Here is a 17,741-nt window from a genome sequence, read left to right as displayed (position 1 = left end):
CTCTCTATATATATATATATGTATATATATATATATATATATTCCCTCTCTCTCTTTGCCTCTCTCTCTCTCTCTCTCTCTCTCTCTCTCTCTCCCCCATCTCGGTCTCTCTCAACCCTAGCCTGTGATGGTACTCCTCTAAATCTCCCAGTCACAATCCTCTAATTGATGTGATGATGTGCGCATATGTCCAATAACACATCGTAATCCATGGGATAGATGAGTGTTCATGTAGGTATGTATGGTCACAAAACCATCCTCTGTAAGCTCAAGGAGATTCTCTCTGTAGAAAGTCATCTTTGGCACACGCATAGGATGTATCCATGTCTTCCTAGTGTCTAACTGAATCAAGTCCTGTCTGATGAGATGAGTGATCTCGGTGTGTGTGAGAGACAAGGAGGGTGCATCTGTGAATACTTGAAAAGGGGGTAATCTATCCATGTAAGAGAGAGAGAGAGAGAGAGAGAGAGAGAGGGAAGAGGTGGGGCCAGGGAGAGAGAGGGGGAAGACAAGGGGAGAGAGGGGTGATAGGGGGTGGGACACACACACACACACACACACACACACACACACACACACACACACACACACACACAGAGGAGAGGGGGGAGGGGGGGGGGGGGGGACAGGGGTATAGAGTGATAGGAAAAGAGAGAGGAAAAAGGGAGTGGAGGACCTTGAGGAAGGGAGGGGGGTTGGTGGAGGACAAGATGGAAGAAGGGAAGGCAGTTATAGCAGTAGATGGAGAAAGGAGGTGGAGGAGAGGGAGGATGTTGGAGGAGGAGCCTAAGGAGGAGGACCAAGGAAGAGGAGGAAGCACATGGGCGGTGAAGGAGGAAGAGGAGGTAGGGACGGCGGACCTCAAAAAAAAAAAGCTCGCTCAAAGATTTAACTCAAAAAAGAGATACTATTTTTCTCCCTCTTTGAACTTCTTGAGCTTTTGTGACCTTTGCCATGCAGGGAATGATTTGCGATGTCCTCCCCTCTTGTATTCTCTAGGAGAATAGCCATAGCTTTTGTCGGAAGAGGAGGAAGGTGAAGAAGAAGGAGAAGAGGGTGACCTCTTTCTTGCCCTTTTCTTCCTTTGTTTCCTCTCTTTCCTTTTGTTTAGAGAGCATGACAACAGTTGAGGACCGGATTTATGTGGAGCCGGTCCCCCTTCCAATAGGCATTTGTATTATAGTTTCTCCCATCAAGAGAGACTTGGTACAATACAATCTTTGTGTTTTTTGTGACCTAGGTGATGCGATGAAGATGGAAAGCTTCATGCATCATGAGCATAACATAAACTTTGCAGAAAGCATTAACTATCCCAAGCCTCAGTCCCAAGGTCTCAAATACCTTCGAAGGTGGAGAGAGATAGCGACGAATGGGGATTGGGAAGAGGAAGAAGAAACATTTCATAGGAGAAAGAATTAGTTCCTCACTTATTATCACTCTTCTTGCTAGCATACATAATAGCATAGTAATGAAGATGGAGAAGATGGCAAGCTTAAGCATTGAAGCATGGCTCTTGGTTGGATTTGCATTCCGCCAAGAGTGTTGGTGTAGGCTCTCAACTTCTCTACTAGCTTGGAGAAGGAGATGGATCTCTTGCACATTGCACTTTCACACAATGAGTGTGTGTGTGTGTGTGTGTGTGGGAGAGTATACCCCCCAAGCTAGCCCCCTTCTTGCTTTGGTCGGCCCCTCCTTGTAGCTCAAGCTTGAAGCTCATTGGACCCCTGCACAACTAGCCAATCACATGCATGATGATTTACAAGCAACAAGGATAGTCTTGGGACAAGTGTCTCCCTTTCCCCTTTGAGAGAGAGGACTTGATAAATGCAAAAACAATTAATTAAATCTACTTAATTATCATTGGACCCCTTGGGAGGTTAACCAATAGGCTTTGGACACTCCTTGAGGGTAACCTAGCTAGGGGCTTGACATATGTCCTACTCGCCTCTTGAGAAAGGGGTGCCCTTTGGGAGAGTGAATGGTCAAGCAACGATAGCCATGTCCTTGCTCCTCACACTTAAAACACTTATGGTATTTGCGAAAAGCTTCAAGCTCTTTAGGAGAGAGTTTGTTTTTACCTTTGTAAACTCCCTTCTCCTTGGACCGACATTGTTGTTGTTATTGTTGGAATTGCCTTCGGAAGAATTTTGGGCATTGCTTTTCCCCTTGGCATCACTTTTGTCTTTATTTTCCATGGGCTTGACACTCCGTCTAGCCCCTTGTTGGAAATTGATGCACGAAGCAACCATGGTGTGGTGGATTACTTTGGTAATAGTACCAAGCCGTTGGGAGTTGACATACCCGGCCATCGCTTCAGGTAATCCCGCACAGAACTGCTGCTTTTGCTCAGAAAAGTCTATCTTTTTGAAGGGAGTAGCCTTGAGATGTAAGTCCCAAAAATTGTCCACATATTTGTGGATAGACTCATGAGAGAGAAGCTTCAAACTGCACCATTCGGTGAGCACTTTGTCCTTTGCACCGCTTGCAAGGAATTGCTTCATGATGGAAACTTGTAGAATTTTCTATGTCTTTGGGGCTTTGCCAATACAAGGAAGGCTAGCCCACCATTGACGAGCCTATTTTTGGAAGTGCATAGCTACATGGCGTAGCTTGGAGGACTCCATAAAGCCCTCGTCTCCAAAGGCCGCATCAAATTGCTGGATGAAGGCCAATACTTTGTCGGTGGCACCAAAGCTGCCATCATAGGTAAGAAAAGAGATACTATTTTTCTCCCTCTTTGAACTTCTTGAGCTTTTGTGACCTTCGCCATGTAGGGTATGATTTGCGATCTCCTCCCCTCTTGTATTCTCTAGGAGAATAGCCATAGCTTTCATCGGAAGAGGAGGAAGGTGAAGAAGAAGGAGAAGAGGGTGACCTCTTTCTTGCCCTTTTCTTCCTTTTTTCCCTCTTTTTCCTTTCGTTTAGAGAGCTTGACAACAGTTGAGGACCGGATTTATGTGGAGTCGGTCTTCCCTCCAATAGGCATTTGTATTATAGTTTCTCCCATCAAGAGAGACTTGGTACAATACAATCTTTGTGTTCCTTGTGACCTAGGTGATGCGATGAAGATGGAAAGCTTCATGCATCACGAGCATAACATAAACTTTGTAGAAAGCATTAACTATCCCAAGCCTCATTCCCAAGGCCTCAAACACCTTCGAAGGTGGAGAGAGATCGCGGGGAATGGGGGTTGGAAAGAGGAAGAAGAAACATTTCATAGGAGAAATAATTAGTTCCTCACTTATCATCACTCTTCTTGCTAGCATACATAATTGCATAGTAATGAAGATGGATAAGATGGCAAGCTTAAGCATTGAAGCATGGATCTTGGTTGGATTTGCATTCCATAGCCAAGAGTGTTGGTGTAGGCTCTCAATTTCTCTACTAGCTTGGAGAAGGAGATGCAGCTCTTGTACATTGCACTTCACACAATGTGTGTGTGTGTGTGGGAGAGGATACCCCCAAGATATCCCCCTTCTTGCTTTGGTCGGCCCCTCCTTGTAGCTCAAGCTTGAAGCTCATTGGACCCCTGGAAGCATGCATGATGCAATACAAGCAACAAAGATAGTCTTGGGACAAGTGTCCCCCTTTCCCCTATGAGAGAGAGGACTTGATAAATGCAAAAAATAATAATTAAATGTACTTAATTATCATTGGATCCCTTGGGAGACCAACCAAAGGGTAACCTAGCTAGGGACTGGACATGTGTCCTACTTGCCTCTTGAGAAAGGGGTGCCCTTTGGGAGAGAGAGTGGGCAAGCAACCCCCCCCCCCCCCCCCCCCCGCACTTGTATGGCCCAGTTCTCACCACGAGCTTGGCCCTTAAGCCCCGCAAGCTTGGGATGGGTTCCCACCTCAAGTACAACCCTAGCATCTCAAGCATGAGAAGCACCTCAATCATCTCAATCATCAAGCACTTCAAGCATCTCAGTCACCAGGCATGACAAGCACCTCAAGCTTGGTCCGGGTTCCCACCTCAAGCTCAGCCCTAGCTTACCTCAGGTCAAAGGACTTTTTAACACTAACCTTTGGAGGTCTTTAATGAAGCTAACTCTAAGGTCTTTAAGCTCCATTAGCTAGCCTTTCTCTTTGACATACCATCTCTCATTTGGACCCCTTTACCATTGGTCCCGTGTTGAGATAGATCTGAAAGCACGTGTCTATATCCTAACCCTTGTTCCCGTTTATTCTCCCACATTAAATGATCAATTTAATATGAGAAAAGCATTTGGGTTGGTTAGATATTAGATTTTATGGCACACACCATTGGCAATGAGCATACCCGTGCTATTACACATGTGTAAAAGTAACTTTCCATAGTGATCCGGCTCTTTCTCATCCATTGAAGTACAATCATATAAGTGAACTTCCTCCAACTCCCTTGAAATATATGGCATATCAAATTGTTGAGTATCATGTTGCAATGTTTTTGTGCGAGCATTCATATCCCCAAATACAATAACATCACCTTCGCCTTTGAAATAAGCAATGTCCTCTTCTAAATAAAAAAATGGATGATCTCTATCCAGGCAAGCATAACAGGGAGAATCATGATGAGGAATGTAGCAATCGGCTACAAAAATGGGTTCTCTTTTTGGTGTCATAATTTTTAGCCATACAACGTTTGTACTTGTCATCTTCACAATTGATACAAAATCTTCCAATCCTTTCTTAACCATACATGCTTCCCCTCCTTGCCCTCTTTGTTGCTTGAGATTCTTTGACCACATCAATGAATGTACATTGTAATCCTCCAAGCTGTTACTCCTTTGTGTATCATGCTCCCAAGTTTCAATAAGAAGTACAACATCAACTTTGCTTGTTAGTTCACCAATGCCAACCCCTGCATTTCATGGGTATCCATTTTAATTCAAAAAGCATATTTTCAATTGTAACTCGGCCTCATAGGTCGCACATCCCTATTTGCTTGAGGGACTTGCCTCCTCCTTGGGCACATTTTCTTCATGCAAGATCTCCTCGTTTTTCTTATTATTTTCCTCATATGCCTTGCGACACTTATTTTGTTGCTTAATAGTACGATTTTCACATACAAAACATTTTGTATCCCTCAAATAGATCCAACTATTATCAAGGATAATTTTTCATTTGGTCTCATCCGGCATGGTGCATACAATTGGCCGTTCTCTCAAGTGAGGAGTTTCTTGCTTACCATTGTATGTGCTCCATAGACCATAACTCCGGACATGCCAAAGTGGGTTTTGAAGAAATCTTCGATAACGATGGCAAGAGAAGGAGGTGTCTCTAACTTCTCTTCGGGAATTCCACGAATAAGAATGTTCTTGGAACATCGCTCCCATTCCTTCAACTCCTCCACATCCACATTCTCAACATTCTTTGTTTGATCCATAGCTTGCATAAGTGAGGAATTAGGAACCACATTGTTACCACCATACATCAACCCAAGACTTGTTTGTGCATATATTTTTCATGTCACATATACCCGGCTCATGGTGTCAAATTTCTCATCTTTCAATACATGGTCATGCTCTACTTTGCTCATGCGCTCCTTCAAAGCATTCAAGTCTACAAGAGAGCGTTTGCATTCCTTGACTTCCTCTTCAAGTTGCATCAAACATGTTGTTTGTATCTGAAGTGTCCTCTTGAGATTCTCATTCTCAACCACAAGTACCCTTAGCGTGCCATTCTCCATTGCAAGTGCCTGTAAGTCTTCGCCTTGTTTGTTTACGATCTCTTGCAACGATACCAAGTATGCCATGCTCATGGTTTTCGATGTTGTTGGTTGAGTGGTTGTGTTGCTATCTCCACACTTAGGAGATTTTGAATCATTTTCCACAATGGTTGTGGACCTTGTTGAAGAAGAAGAACCCTTGCGAGTGCCGGAAGACATTGTATGCAAAATAAGAGATGATAGTCAACTTTCTTGAACCTGTTTACTTCAGAAGTGCTGCTACAGAAACACAAATAATAACTCTGAATCTTTTTTGTCTTTACATCAATGTGTAGAGGGCGTCGTGCTCTTCGATTGAGGCTATAGATCACCCAAATTGGAGTTCGGATGAACAAGTTATGATCAAAAGAGTGAGCTGCTGTCTACTAGGTCAAAAAACGGCTGCACGAGAGAGAGAGAGAGAGAGAGAGAGAGAGAGAGAGAGAGAGAGAGAGAGAGAGAGAGAGAGAGAGAGAGAGAGAGAGAGATCATACTGATTTAAGAAAGCAAGGCAGCTTAATATACTCCAACATCCTGTAGCTACAAAAAGAACTTGCATTAGCATAGAGAGAGATGAAGAGGCACATACTTTATGATTGATGAGAGGCGATACACTGAGCGCAGGAGAAAGAAGCCCTCCTTCGTTAGAAAATTATTGAGCTTGAGCAGATTGAGATATTGTTATATCTTTGTTTTTGTGTGTGTGTGCGTGCGTGCGTGAGAGAGAGAGAGAGAGAGAGAGAGAGAGAGAGAGAGAGAGAGAGAGAGAGAGAGAGAGAGCATGCAATTTCAATTTTGCATGGCCATCACTGGGGACGTCCCCCCTCCAAACAACTCTTCAATGTCTTCCCAATATTCTTCCATTTCTCGTGGGGCTCATAATTGATCTCTCGGTGTGTTCATTATTTGGCTTGAGCATGCTTGTCGAAAATTTTTGTGGTTTGCTCTCTAAATTGGTCTATCATGTGTGGATTCTCCTGGTCGAAGAGAAGCCATTACTGAGCGGGATCAAGAAGCTACTGTGGTTTGTGAGACTCCGATGAATGCTTGCATATCATGTCGTCCATCTCTAGCACCCATAGCCCCCCCCCCCCCCCCCCCCCCCCCCCCCCCCCCCCCCCCCCCCCCCCCCCCCCCCCCCCCCCCCCCCCCCCCCCTCCCCCGCACTTCCTCCAATGGTCTTACTATAAAAAGGTAATGACTTTTTTCCAAGGTAGGAAAAAAGCACGTTGCTGAGTTTCAGCAAATTAAAAGCATTACAATGCGACTGACCGGCGTTGTTCTGGGGAGGTGGGGTGATGAGTTGTGGAGGTTGGAGAGTCTAAGGGGCGTGAGCAAGGAGCCTAGCGCTCTTCTCCTCTTATCGTAGTGGGCATTGGCTAGTCGACACGACTCACGGTGGAGGATCACTATCTTTTCCTCCACTCCAACTCACCAACCTACGAAGACCTAGCTTTGGTCGGTACCTTTTGGAGTTGAGCTTGCACCACTCGCCACGTGGCACCCCGGAGTATCCTTTGAAGTACCTAGACTAGATAGATATATGGGAAAATTACCAAAATACCCCTCTAATTTGAGGAAATTCCCAAAATACCCTTGTATCTATTTTGGTTGGAATGTTCAAGATTTTCTAATCTTCATTCGTTTTTGACAATTGAGATCCGTTTTTGAGTGCTCAGCATGTAATTTGTCACCGGTTACCATCGCAAAAAAGGCAATTATGTCTAAAAATAATGAAGCAATTCATCTCCAAAGCCTACGTAACCAATTCAAATTGTAGTTTTAGCATCTTGTACGATAGACAATCACTCTTCTTGTGAAGACCTACAGAAAAATTTATTTTTCGAGAAATTTAGTCTCACAACCAGGGGTATTTTGGGATTTTTGGAAATTTGAAGGGCATTTTGGGAATTTATGACAAAATATCGGGGGCATTTTGGGAATTTTTGAAATTTGAGGGGTATATTGGGAATTTCCTCAAATTAGAGGGGTATTTTGGTAATTTCCCCTAGATATATTTGTGCAGACAAAGTTTTACTTCAGCGTCAAAGATGAAGACGGTATTGACTTGCGTCTAGTGCCTCGGTTGAGACCAGTCATAAGGGCTTCTCCATGTATTGCGCCTAGTTGAGACCAGTCAGGGCTTCGTCATCCGCCCTTTACCAGCTCTCTCAGGTGTGCGGTACTCATTTTGGCTCTCTGAGATTTGTTAGGCTTGCTGCATTTTCCTCAGCAGCTGTGGAGGGAAGGGTGCTAAGAATATATTGTCTATTTTCGTGCTCTGTTTACAAGCTTTTGCCTGTCGTGCACAGGCCCTAATTGGTCGTGGTTTGGCCAGTTATTCACCTTCCAGGTTGGACTTTTCTTTTTGTGCAACGTGGGTGTTTTAAGGGCATCAATATGGGATTTTGGTGGTCTTTTTTGACCTAGGCCTAGCTAGTAGCACTACCTGCATGTGCTGGGACATGGCCCCTCATCATGTCCTGAACATGTAGGCAGAAATCAAGCAGTGTTTTGTTTGTGAAGGGCAGCGGCTGGATGTTGCATTCTTTTCTCTGTGTAGGTGTGTTTGAAGCCTAGTCACCTTGTTTGTTGTATAAGTGAGCATGAAGGTGAATATCCAATGCTAACCGCTTATTTTTGCAATTTCCTTGAGTAGAAGCCTTTCGATTTGTTCGCCTGACCTTGTGATTGTAGTTTTGCCTTCATGATTCCAACTTAATTGCAGGATTGACAATGCCTTCAGTGAAGCATGTGGACTTAGAAAACGGTTCTGATTTACTCTACTTTGAGAATTTTCTGAATCGGACAGAAGCTTTCAAATATTTGGACAGTCTCAATAAGGAGCTGCCATGGATTAGACCAATCTTGAGTGTCTGTGGCAGAAATTGCGAACAGGTTGACTTGACTTGCTGCCGTAATTTAGTTTGAAAGCTTTGTGATGTGTGTTCCTTCACAAGCTCTCTCATTTTGCAGTGAAATGTGTATGCAGCCAAGAGAAACATGCTATGTGGCTGATGAGGGACTGCCGACGTACAAATACAGTGGCTACCAGCCCATTGTTTACAAATGGGACGACTTTCCAGCTTTAACATCCATCAAAAATGCTGTAGGATGCTACTTTCTCTCTCTTTCACACACACACACACACACACACACAAGTGGTGACTCTTTACGCTACATGGATACTATACTAAGTTAGAAGCAACTGCATCGACTCTACACACACACGCACACACATACACACATATATGAGTCTCGAATGGTCGGGCATGCTCACAATCGGTCTCATTACCAGTAATCACACACACACACACACACACACACACACCCCCCCCCCAAGTAGTGGCTCGTTACTATACTAAGCCCGATGGGACTGCATATACAGTACACACACACACATACACACATGAGGTCGTCTCTCAACTCCGCATAAAATTCTATACCTAGTGTCTGCAAGCTACCTCCAACTAATTGCACTATGACTATATTGGATTGGAATGCGGGTTGGCTTAGGGCTTAACTGATAGGTTCCCTGGTCAAAACTCTCAAATCAGGATACTCTCTTAGCACATGGACCGATAAAAAAAAAAAAAGGCCAAGGGCATTAAAAGCCTGGCTCTCACTTTTTGGTAAAACACTTGGAAACTGCCCAGTGATGGCGCAGTTCGTTCTTCACACACACACACACACACACACACACACACACACACACACACACACACACACAAGGGGGGGGGGGGAGGGGGGAGGAGGAGGAGGAGGAGGAGAAAAGAATTTTAACGTCGTAGGAAACTATCCCAAGAGACCTTAAAGATCTATCCGACGAGAGAGAGAGAGAGAGAGAGAGAGAGAGAGAGAGAGAGAGAGAGAGAGAGAGAGAGAGAGATTTTCATCAAGCGAGATGCCGAGATTGTTGTGCTGCAGCTTGATATCTCTTATACCTGTGGGAGGAGAGGATATTTGCCAATATAATTTTTGCTCGTCTATTTCCATTGCTCCCAGATTTACTCAATGGATCACAGACTGCTTCATCCGAGATAGATGTATCTTGGATAACATTTTCTCCCAGATTTTCTCAATGGGTTAGAGAGTCGAGGCTGTTTTTATCCAGGATCGATGTATATTGGATAACATTTTCTCCTACCACCAAGCAGTACAATGGGCTCAAGCCACACACACCCCCTTGGCTTTGCTCTTTATGGATTTTGAGAAAGCATATGATCGTGTGGATTTTTCCTTTGTGGAGGGCACGTTACTGTGGATGGGTTTCTCACAATGTGGGATCAGAGGAATTGCACCCATGTGTAGATCAGCCTCCAATGCTGTTACCGATGGGGCTTTTAGTGGGAGATCTTTTTAGATATCACAATTCATGAGACAAGGATGCCCTCTCGCTGTATACTTGTATCTTTTCCCGGGAAAGGCGTTCTTCAATTTCATCAAAGCTCAGTTTGGAGATGTTCATGGTGTCCCTTTGCCTGCAGATGATGTGGCCTTATTGAAGGATGCCCAAAAGCATCTAAAAGCTCAAACACCCAAAAGCATCTGCTCTCAAAATCCATGTGAAAAGCTGGAGAAATCAGCCAGCGCAATTCGTGGAAATCCGTACAGCAGTGCCACATGGCAACCAATGCGATTTATGGAATTTCAGCCTACAGTCCAAGCTTTTGATTTTTTAGGTTCTAGCCCCTCGGCCAATGCTCCATAAGTTGGGTAGGGTTAGGTTTTTATCAAAACCCTAACCCCTTCTGTTTAGGTCCCTTGGCCACACTTTCTGGATTTACTTCTCGTCCTCTGTAGGGTTAGGTTTTTATCAAAACCCCAACCCCTTCTGTTTTAGGCCCCCTTGGCCACACTTTCTGGATTTACTTCTCGTCCTCTTGCCCAATTCTTTCCAGCTGGTCACGACACATCATCACTTTGTGACATTCCCCCCTCGTGACAAAATGGTAATTGCCCTCGATTACACCTGCAAAACAGCCAAAGGATAGAAACTTTCTTCAATATACACTGACTCTATGTACCCATGCACTAGACTCGCTTCTACAAAGTCATCTGTCATTGATCAGTCATATTTCTGTCGAGGGTCTCAGATACAAATCATGATCATTGTAACCTATCTAGCAATCACATCTAGACCACGATGATCTTTTAAGTTTTCACAGATGTCTTGATTTACTAAATCTTGTTTCTATCAACTTCATACCCTTTCTTTTCACATTTCAAGCAAACCATGCCATCGATAACTTTTGGCATAGACTGCTAATAATCCAAAAGCTTCAAGGTAAGCTTAAAACTGAAGAGAATGTGCGATGTTCTGCCCAATCTACTTGGCATCGAGAGCCAAGAAGTGCCCTTGACCAAATTATCTGGTGGACCTAGCTTACCTTTCTATTCTTTTCTTGTGCTTTGTGACCTATTGATAGCTTTGCTAGCCTCCCCATGTCCACTGTCTTCAATCTGAATCGTTGAAATTCTCTGATGAATCACTTGTTGATTCCCTTTCTTCTTTGGAACCCTTAGATGCACTATCGGCTCAAGTGTTCGATGGGTGCCGTGGGAGCTTGAAAACGTATCAAACTTGATTGCCTGACCCCATCCTTGAACTCCTTGGTCTTTTTGTCCTTTTGCTCACAGTCTAACTGCTAGCAGAGGATGAAGTCTCCTCCTCTTAACTGCTAGATGTCAGGTGGAGCAAAAGAGAATAAGGATTTTCTCGGATCTAGTACTCCGCACACAAACACAAGGGACACTTCACTTCACTTGAAAGGACTGAACTGAACTGAAAGAAAGAGAGAGATGAGAGAGAGAAACGAGATGACATAGGGCTGTCGTGTCGCAACCCTCAAGGGCCCCCTTGCTCTGTTGCCAAAGCAAGTACTACTTTATTCTTGCACAAATGCGATTACAATGATGCTAATGCTGAAGGGTATTGATGCTACTGAGGTTCTGAAGGGGTCTATGTCGAAGACGATGAAGTCGACGATGAGGTACTAAGGGTCTTTGTTGACGATGGGATTGTGTCAAAGACGGTAAAGCCGACGATGGGTACTGCTGGTCTATGTCGACGACGACGATGGTGACTGTGACGAAGATGACGATGTTGTCCTGGTCAAGTCCGAGACCGCGATGACGATGATGATGTCGATGATGACGATGGTGTCGACAACGAAGGCGTCAAGGCTGAAAACTGACAAGGCTAGATGCTGTGCTATGGATCTGCTACTGTGGCGGTACTACGGGGCTGATCTTCAACCGCCGAGTCACACTAATGCTGAAATGCAAAAACGCCAGGCTATCTTGGCTGAAAATGCAAAACGCTAGGCTGATCTGGGTTCTACTTGGCCGATGCGGCGAGCATCTGCAACGGAATGGGGAGGATCCGCGAAGCTAAGGGGTGAATTGAAAACGCTCATGGCTGATGGCTGAAAACGCTTATTGCTGGAGGCTGAAAACGTTGAGCTGATCCTTGAGAAAACGCTAGGACTTGTGGGTGCCTGACTGCTCTGTTGCGGGTGCCTGCCCTTCCGTGTCTTGCTTCTTCTGCTTCTACCGAGTGCCCAACGGTTTCTTTTATAGCTCTTAAGGAATTTGCCCTACCTACCTTTCCAACAAAAGTCACTTATTAATAAATATAAGTGAAAAATGTGTATCTTGGGAAAAAGGGTTCAATGCTCTGAAAAATGCTCATGCTAATTGATTTTGCAAGAGAGGGTATGCAACTGTGACCGGCCTAGGCATGCACGTCTTGCTAGAGGCTCACAAAGTGCCAGGCTCAGTCCTAAGCTAGGCTATGACTGATGCTAAACTATGGCAGAAGCGTGTCCACTTGGCGCAAGTCAAGTGCGCACGTGACATCGCCCTGTTAAAAGTGAGGCACAACTGCTGAACTACTATCTGTACTTCTATTGCTGACTGATGAATGCTTCTGATGTTGTGGATGCATCATCAATGAAAATTCCTCCAAACAGGTGGATACTACGGATGTAGATATTGCTGCGATGTAAACACCAACCATACGAGTTACTAGGTAGCCTTATTACTATCGCAGAATACCAACCTTCGTGCTGACTCTGCATGCAAGGAAGCACTACCACTTGAATAGTGGTGTTGTGAAAACATTGCAGGTGAAGCTGAAAGGTAAGGGTGCTTGGAGGTAAAATCCAAGGGTTTCTTGTCGAAAGAAGTGGATGCACGCTACATGCAAATGCAAATGCAGAAGAGGTTAGGGATCCCGTCTCCAACTCCTTTCATATCCACATACAAGGCTAGGAGATCTTGGTACTCAAGATGTGGGTTGTTGTGTATCCGATGTCGATTTTCCTTCAAAGACATGGCAATGAAGATGGGATCTGGTAAGTCCATGGTCGGGACTCTTAAGAAAAAATAAAATTTGAAAGGTTTCTTTGGTTCTTGGTGGTTCTCGGTCAAAAGCAGAGCCCCAAAAGCTGAAAATCAAAAGCTCAAAAGCTTTGTAAAGATAAAGCAGGGGTTTCTCTCTCTCGCTCTTGCTAAAATAAAGCAAAGAGGCTTTTCTCTCTCTTGCTAAAATAAAGCAAAGAGGCTTTTCTCTCTCTTGCTAAAATAAAACAAAGAGGCCTTTTAGGGTTAGGGTTTCTGATTTTAGGGTTAGAATTAGGGCTTCTCATTTTAGGGTTAGGGTTTCAATAGAATTAGGGTTTTTGATTTTAGGGTTAGGGTTCAATAAAATTAGGGTTTTTGATTTTAGGGTTAGGGTTTCAATAGAATCAAGGTTTTTGATTTAAGGGTTAGGGTTTCAACAGAATTAGGGTTTCGGGAAGCCACGTCATCACTTTGTGACACTTTCGGCATAACGATTCGCTGTTTCTACCCTCACAAGAGGCTGTTTCTCGCAACTCTGACCCTGTTGTGGGATTGGACAGTCTAAGCGAGAAAATCAATAGCAACAGACGAACAAAATTTGCAAATAACTGAACCGAAGTTCAATAGAGATAGAGAGAGAAGAGTTTCATCCCTAGACGCACTGGCCCGAAAGATTGCTGTCCCTTTCGGTATTTCTTTTTAGACATTTCGTCAAGGTACAACTCTTGGGGTCCAACACTCTTCGAGACTCTGCGTCCAAATGCTTTAAGGTCTCTTACAAGGGATGCCCAAAAGTAGAGCCTAAAAGCACCAGTTCTTAAAGCACAAACACCCAAAAGCATCTGCTCTCAAAATCCAAATGGAAAACTGTAGAAATCAGATGGTGCAATTTATGGAAATCTGTACAATAGTGCCACGTGGTAGCCAATGCAATTTATGAAATTTCACCAAGCTTTTGACTTTTTAGGTTTTAGGCCCCTCGACCAATGCTCCATAAGTTGGGTAAGGACAGGGTTTTATTAAAACCCCAACTCTTTTGTTTAGGCCCCTGTGCCACACTTTCTAGGTTCAATTCTTCTTGTCCTCTCAGCTAGTGCTTTCCAGTTGGGAACACCATGTTATCACTTTGTGACAAACCCTAACCCAACATCCTTTCTTGTTGATCTCTCGCTTGTGACATTTTTTGTTTTCTAACTTTTTTTCTCACTCAAGCTTGTCCTTTCGATTGCTTTCTTGCCTGCTTATTGCCTGTTGCGCATGCTTGTGATTTCTTTTCTTTGTTTGTGATGGTCGTTTTGTCTGCATGCTTGTATGTATATTAGCATGTGTATGAGTGTACGCTTGTGGGTGGTGTGTGGATGGATGATTGCATGATGTATGATTTTGCTTGTTTTTTTGTTTAATTCCCCTGTTTTACTCAATAGGATTAGGTGCTTAGGGTATGATGGTTGAGCCTATAGCCTCTTCTTCAGCTTGTTCCATACTATGTTTTTGCTTTGCAGGTTTGGTAGAAAGTCGTAGCCCTCTTTAATTTTGCCAGGGATGGCTGCAAAGCTCTCTCTCTCTCTCTCTCTCTCTCTCTCTCTCTCTCTCTCTCTCTCTCTGAGTTTTCATGCTAAGTCTTTGGCGGTGGCGGTGCTTATTCTGCTCGGATGCGCCGTTGCTTATGGCCTTGGAGACCTAGAGCTGGCTATTGGAGATTCTTTGGTGGAGTTTTTGGCCTCCTTGTCGACATGTGGGTGGCTTGGTTCTGCTTCAGTTCTCTGCTATCTTCTTCCCTTACTTTTGTGCTCCTAGCTTTTGTCTTATCACCCATCTTTTGTAACTTAGTATCATTGGTAGTTTTTCCCCTATGGTATGTGGATGTTGAATAGCTCATTGGTTTTTTCACTATCACATCCGTTATATTCTGTGTGCCTCCGGGCTAATGTAATGCAGTGGGGCTTGTAATTTGATTACGTAATACGAAAGGGTACCAAGCCCCCCCTTCTTTAGAGAGAGAGAGAGAGAGAGAGAGAGAGAGAGAGAGAGAGGTCAAGTCAATTTTTTTTTGCATTTTAGGTGCATTTGGCATTGCCTTCAAGGAGGTTCAACAGTGTCCTAGTTAACAGGTGTGGCCGGCCTCTCTTGTTTCTTTCAACCACTTGCGCTCTAATGGACGTACGAAGTGTTGGACTAAATGATACGTCTGGTGGTAAGCAGATACACGAACGGCAGTGATTATGCAGGATGGCATTCTGATGATGTGAAGCTATACGGATCCTCACCAACAATCGCATCGGTGACTCTAGGTGAGGAGAGAGAGTTTCTAATCAGAAAGAAAGGCAAAAAGAAGGCATCGGTGTCGCAAAGCAATCTTACGGTGTCGCAAAGTACACATGCCGAATGCGTTTGATGTGCTCATAGCCAATTCCACAGAACACTCTTGTAAAGCGAAAAGAAAATCCTGCAGTTCATCATCGACAGAGTGTGGTAGTACCCTGGAATGCACATCTTTAATGGAGCAACCACCAAGAGAACTGCATACCTTCATGTTGAAGCATGGCTCGTTGTTTGTGATGCAAGGCTACATGCAAAGAGACTGGGAGTACTCTGTGCCGAAGCGTAAAAGAGCAAATGGGTTGCGTATCAATCTTACATTCAGGTACATTCTTAGTGAGTAGTAGGCATCAATCTGCTAGTTATAACGAAGCTGGGCTCTTGGGCTGAGAGTTTATGCAGGGAAGCAGCATTTGCATGGATATGCCCCCAGAGTGCAGCTAGCTCCCTCGTGCGAGATCATACTTGCACATGAAATCATCGCTGGTAAGCTGATTGTGTTTAAATTAACTAATCTACCTCCTATGCACCTTTCCTTATTACATTCTCTGAGGCATCTGCCAATTTCGAAGATAAGTCTACATTGTAAATTCGACACCAAGAAGATAGTGCTTCCATGTTTGCAAAACTATGGATCGGGACAAGCAACTCCTCTTATATGCACATGATTATATTTCAAAATTGTAGATTCGTACATATAGTTTCGAAATTGTGGATAAGCAATTAGGGATTGTATGAAAACTTGTATACCCTTGTTTGTGCATTTGGGTAAGGATGCGCCTTTACATTAGTTCTGATTTTTGAAATAAAAAAGTTTTATGTTATTTTTTGACTCGAGTTTAGATTTTGTCTAACTTTTCCTGTTAGGTCTTCCCAATCTCGGAAAAATGAAAAAGCTTTCAAACATCTTAAGTGCATAAGTGAAGGGTGACTTTAGGAAATAAAAAGGCCCATGAAAATGGAAAGTCAAAAGATTGTTTGTGTCCATATAAAGGGATCGTGGAGTGCACATTAATAGACATGGGTTTTTCTTTTGATTATTTTTCTTTTAGCGTTTTCTTTTTTTTAGAGTGTGCTTGCATTATATAGGTAGTGAATATATCTGTTTTGAAGCCATTAAAAATACCTTTGTTTTTTATTTTGTGTAACTTTTTCTATATTGTACTTCGTTTGCTTTTTGGATTGACCAAGAATACAAAAGCTAAGAGCCACTAAATTGGTGTGATAGGATGTGAGGTTCTAAACAAATTCCACATTGTGGAGGGAGCGTCGCTCATAGAAGAATAATAAGACATTGCCAACAAAATATTTGAAAGCCGGTACTACCTTCACATCATATCTGACATACCAGGTAGTGAAAAAACATTTTTGATCAAGTACTTGACTTCCCAATTTGTAAAACAAAACAAGAATTTCAGTTTAACACCATCAGCCGGCGCAGTCGAAACCCGTTTCAGCAGTCTTGTCACCATTGTCCATTACCAGTTCAAAATTTTCACTGGCACCACCTTGTTGTACCCAAGTAACATCCATCCAATCGATGATAGGTACCTTGCCATTCATGACACAGATATGATCCTTATTGATGAGATGTTTGTGCTCATCAACATGATCTTTGACATCATAGTGCGCAAATTGGTAAATGTTATAAATAGTTCCCTCCAAAACTCTTTTAAACAAAAGCTAATCCTCTTATTCAGTGACCTCACATAGCTTCCACTGGTTTGCAAGCATTGAGGCATATCATGCCACATGTGCTCCATTGCAACATCAACCTACGTCAACAACACAAAACACCACAAAATGCAGTTCTCCGTATACCATGCATTGGATCCAAACTACTTAAAATTCTTACATGCCATCATGCAAAGACAATCGACAATGGAGGAGATCATTAACAGTGTCCTCTTGCATCATAGATGAGAACTAAGTAAAAAAAGAAATGGATGAGACCAGCACTATCATATGCAACACATAGAGATGACGTCCTCAAGTACAACAACATCATCTTGAATAACCAAGAGATAGTAACAGTTTTGTCGAAAGCAAACGGTAGACACCAAGAGATCTTCACTACTTGGCTTGGTGGCACAACCTTCAATGAGTGTACAATACGAGAAATTGGCTACAACAATGACGAAGAAGTAAAAACAATCAATGTCTATATAGACATAACCCCATTAACAATTGTTCATCGCACAAAACACGCCAGGAAGTCAAGAGACGAGGATTGATATCAGAAGAAACCATTCCCATTAACCCTGGTATACACAATTACATGGCATAAGGCACAAGGCGGGACCACAACGGACAAGGCCATTCTAAACATTAGAGAGTTTTCACTGCCGATCTCGTCTACCTTATGTTGTCCCGTGTCACGGATAGG

At 43.5% G+C, this 17,741-nt stretch overlaps 1 protein-coding gene across 1 annotated transcript; it reads left to right on the top strand.

Moving 5' to 3' along the window:
- Positions 1 to 7,851: 7,851 nt before the first annotated feature.
- LOC147421415 (DNA oxidative demethylase ALKBH2-like) lies at positions 7,852 to 16,179 on the top strand. The gene is made up of 8 exons (XM_086502923.1): positions 7,852 to 7,864; positions 8,418 to 8,587; positions 8,682 to 8,798; positions 15,098 to 15,147; positions 15,239 to 15,317; positions 15,455 to 15,508; positions 15,602 to 15,680; positions 15,758 to 16,179. The coding sequence occupies exons 2-8, from the start codon at positions 8,426 to 8,428 to the stop codon at positions 16,021 to 16,023; spliced, it is 807 nt and encodes a 268-aa protein (XP_086359049.1). The 5' UTR covers positions 7,852 to 7,864; positions 8,418 to 8,425; the 3' UTR covers positions 16,024 to 16,179.
- Positions 16,180 to 17,741: the final 1,562 nt, after the last annotated feature.

Source organism: Adiantum capillus-veneris, chromosome 27 (assembly GCF_014529385.1).
Source record: "Adiantum capillus-veneris isolate H3 chromosome 27, ASM1452938v2, whole genome shotgun sequence".
Taxonomy (NCBI): domain Eukaryota; kingdom Viridiplantae; phylum Streptophyta; class Polypodiopsida; order Polypodiales; family Pteridaceae; genus Adiantum; species Adiantum capillus-veneris.
This window is presented reverse-complemented; position numbering and strand designations above follow the sequence as displayed.

Excerpts from the sequence above, each read along its gene's own strand:
- LOC147421415 (XM_086502923.1), top strand. The coding sequence starts at position 8,426 with ATGCCTTCAGTGAAGCATGTGGACTTAGAAAACGGTTCTGATTTACTC. Across the intron at positions 8,799-15,097 it reads TAACATCCATCAAAAATGCT|GTGCATTTGGCATTGCCTTC; the intron begins GTAGGATGCTAC and ends TTTGCATTTTAG. Across the intron at positions 15,148-15,238 it reads AACAGTGTCCTAGTTAACAG|ATACACGAACGGCAGTGATT; the intron begins GTGTGGCCGGCC and ends GGTGGTAAGCAG.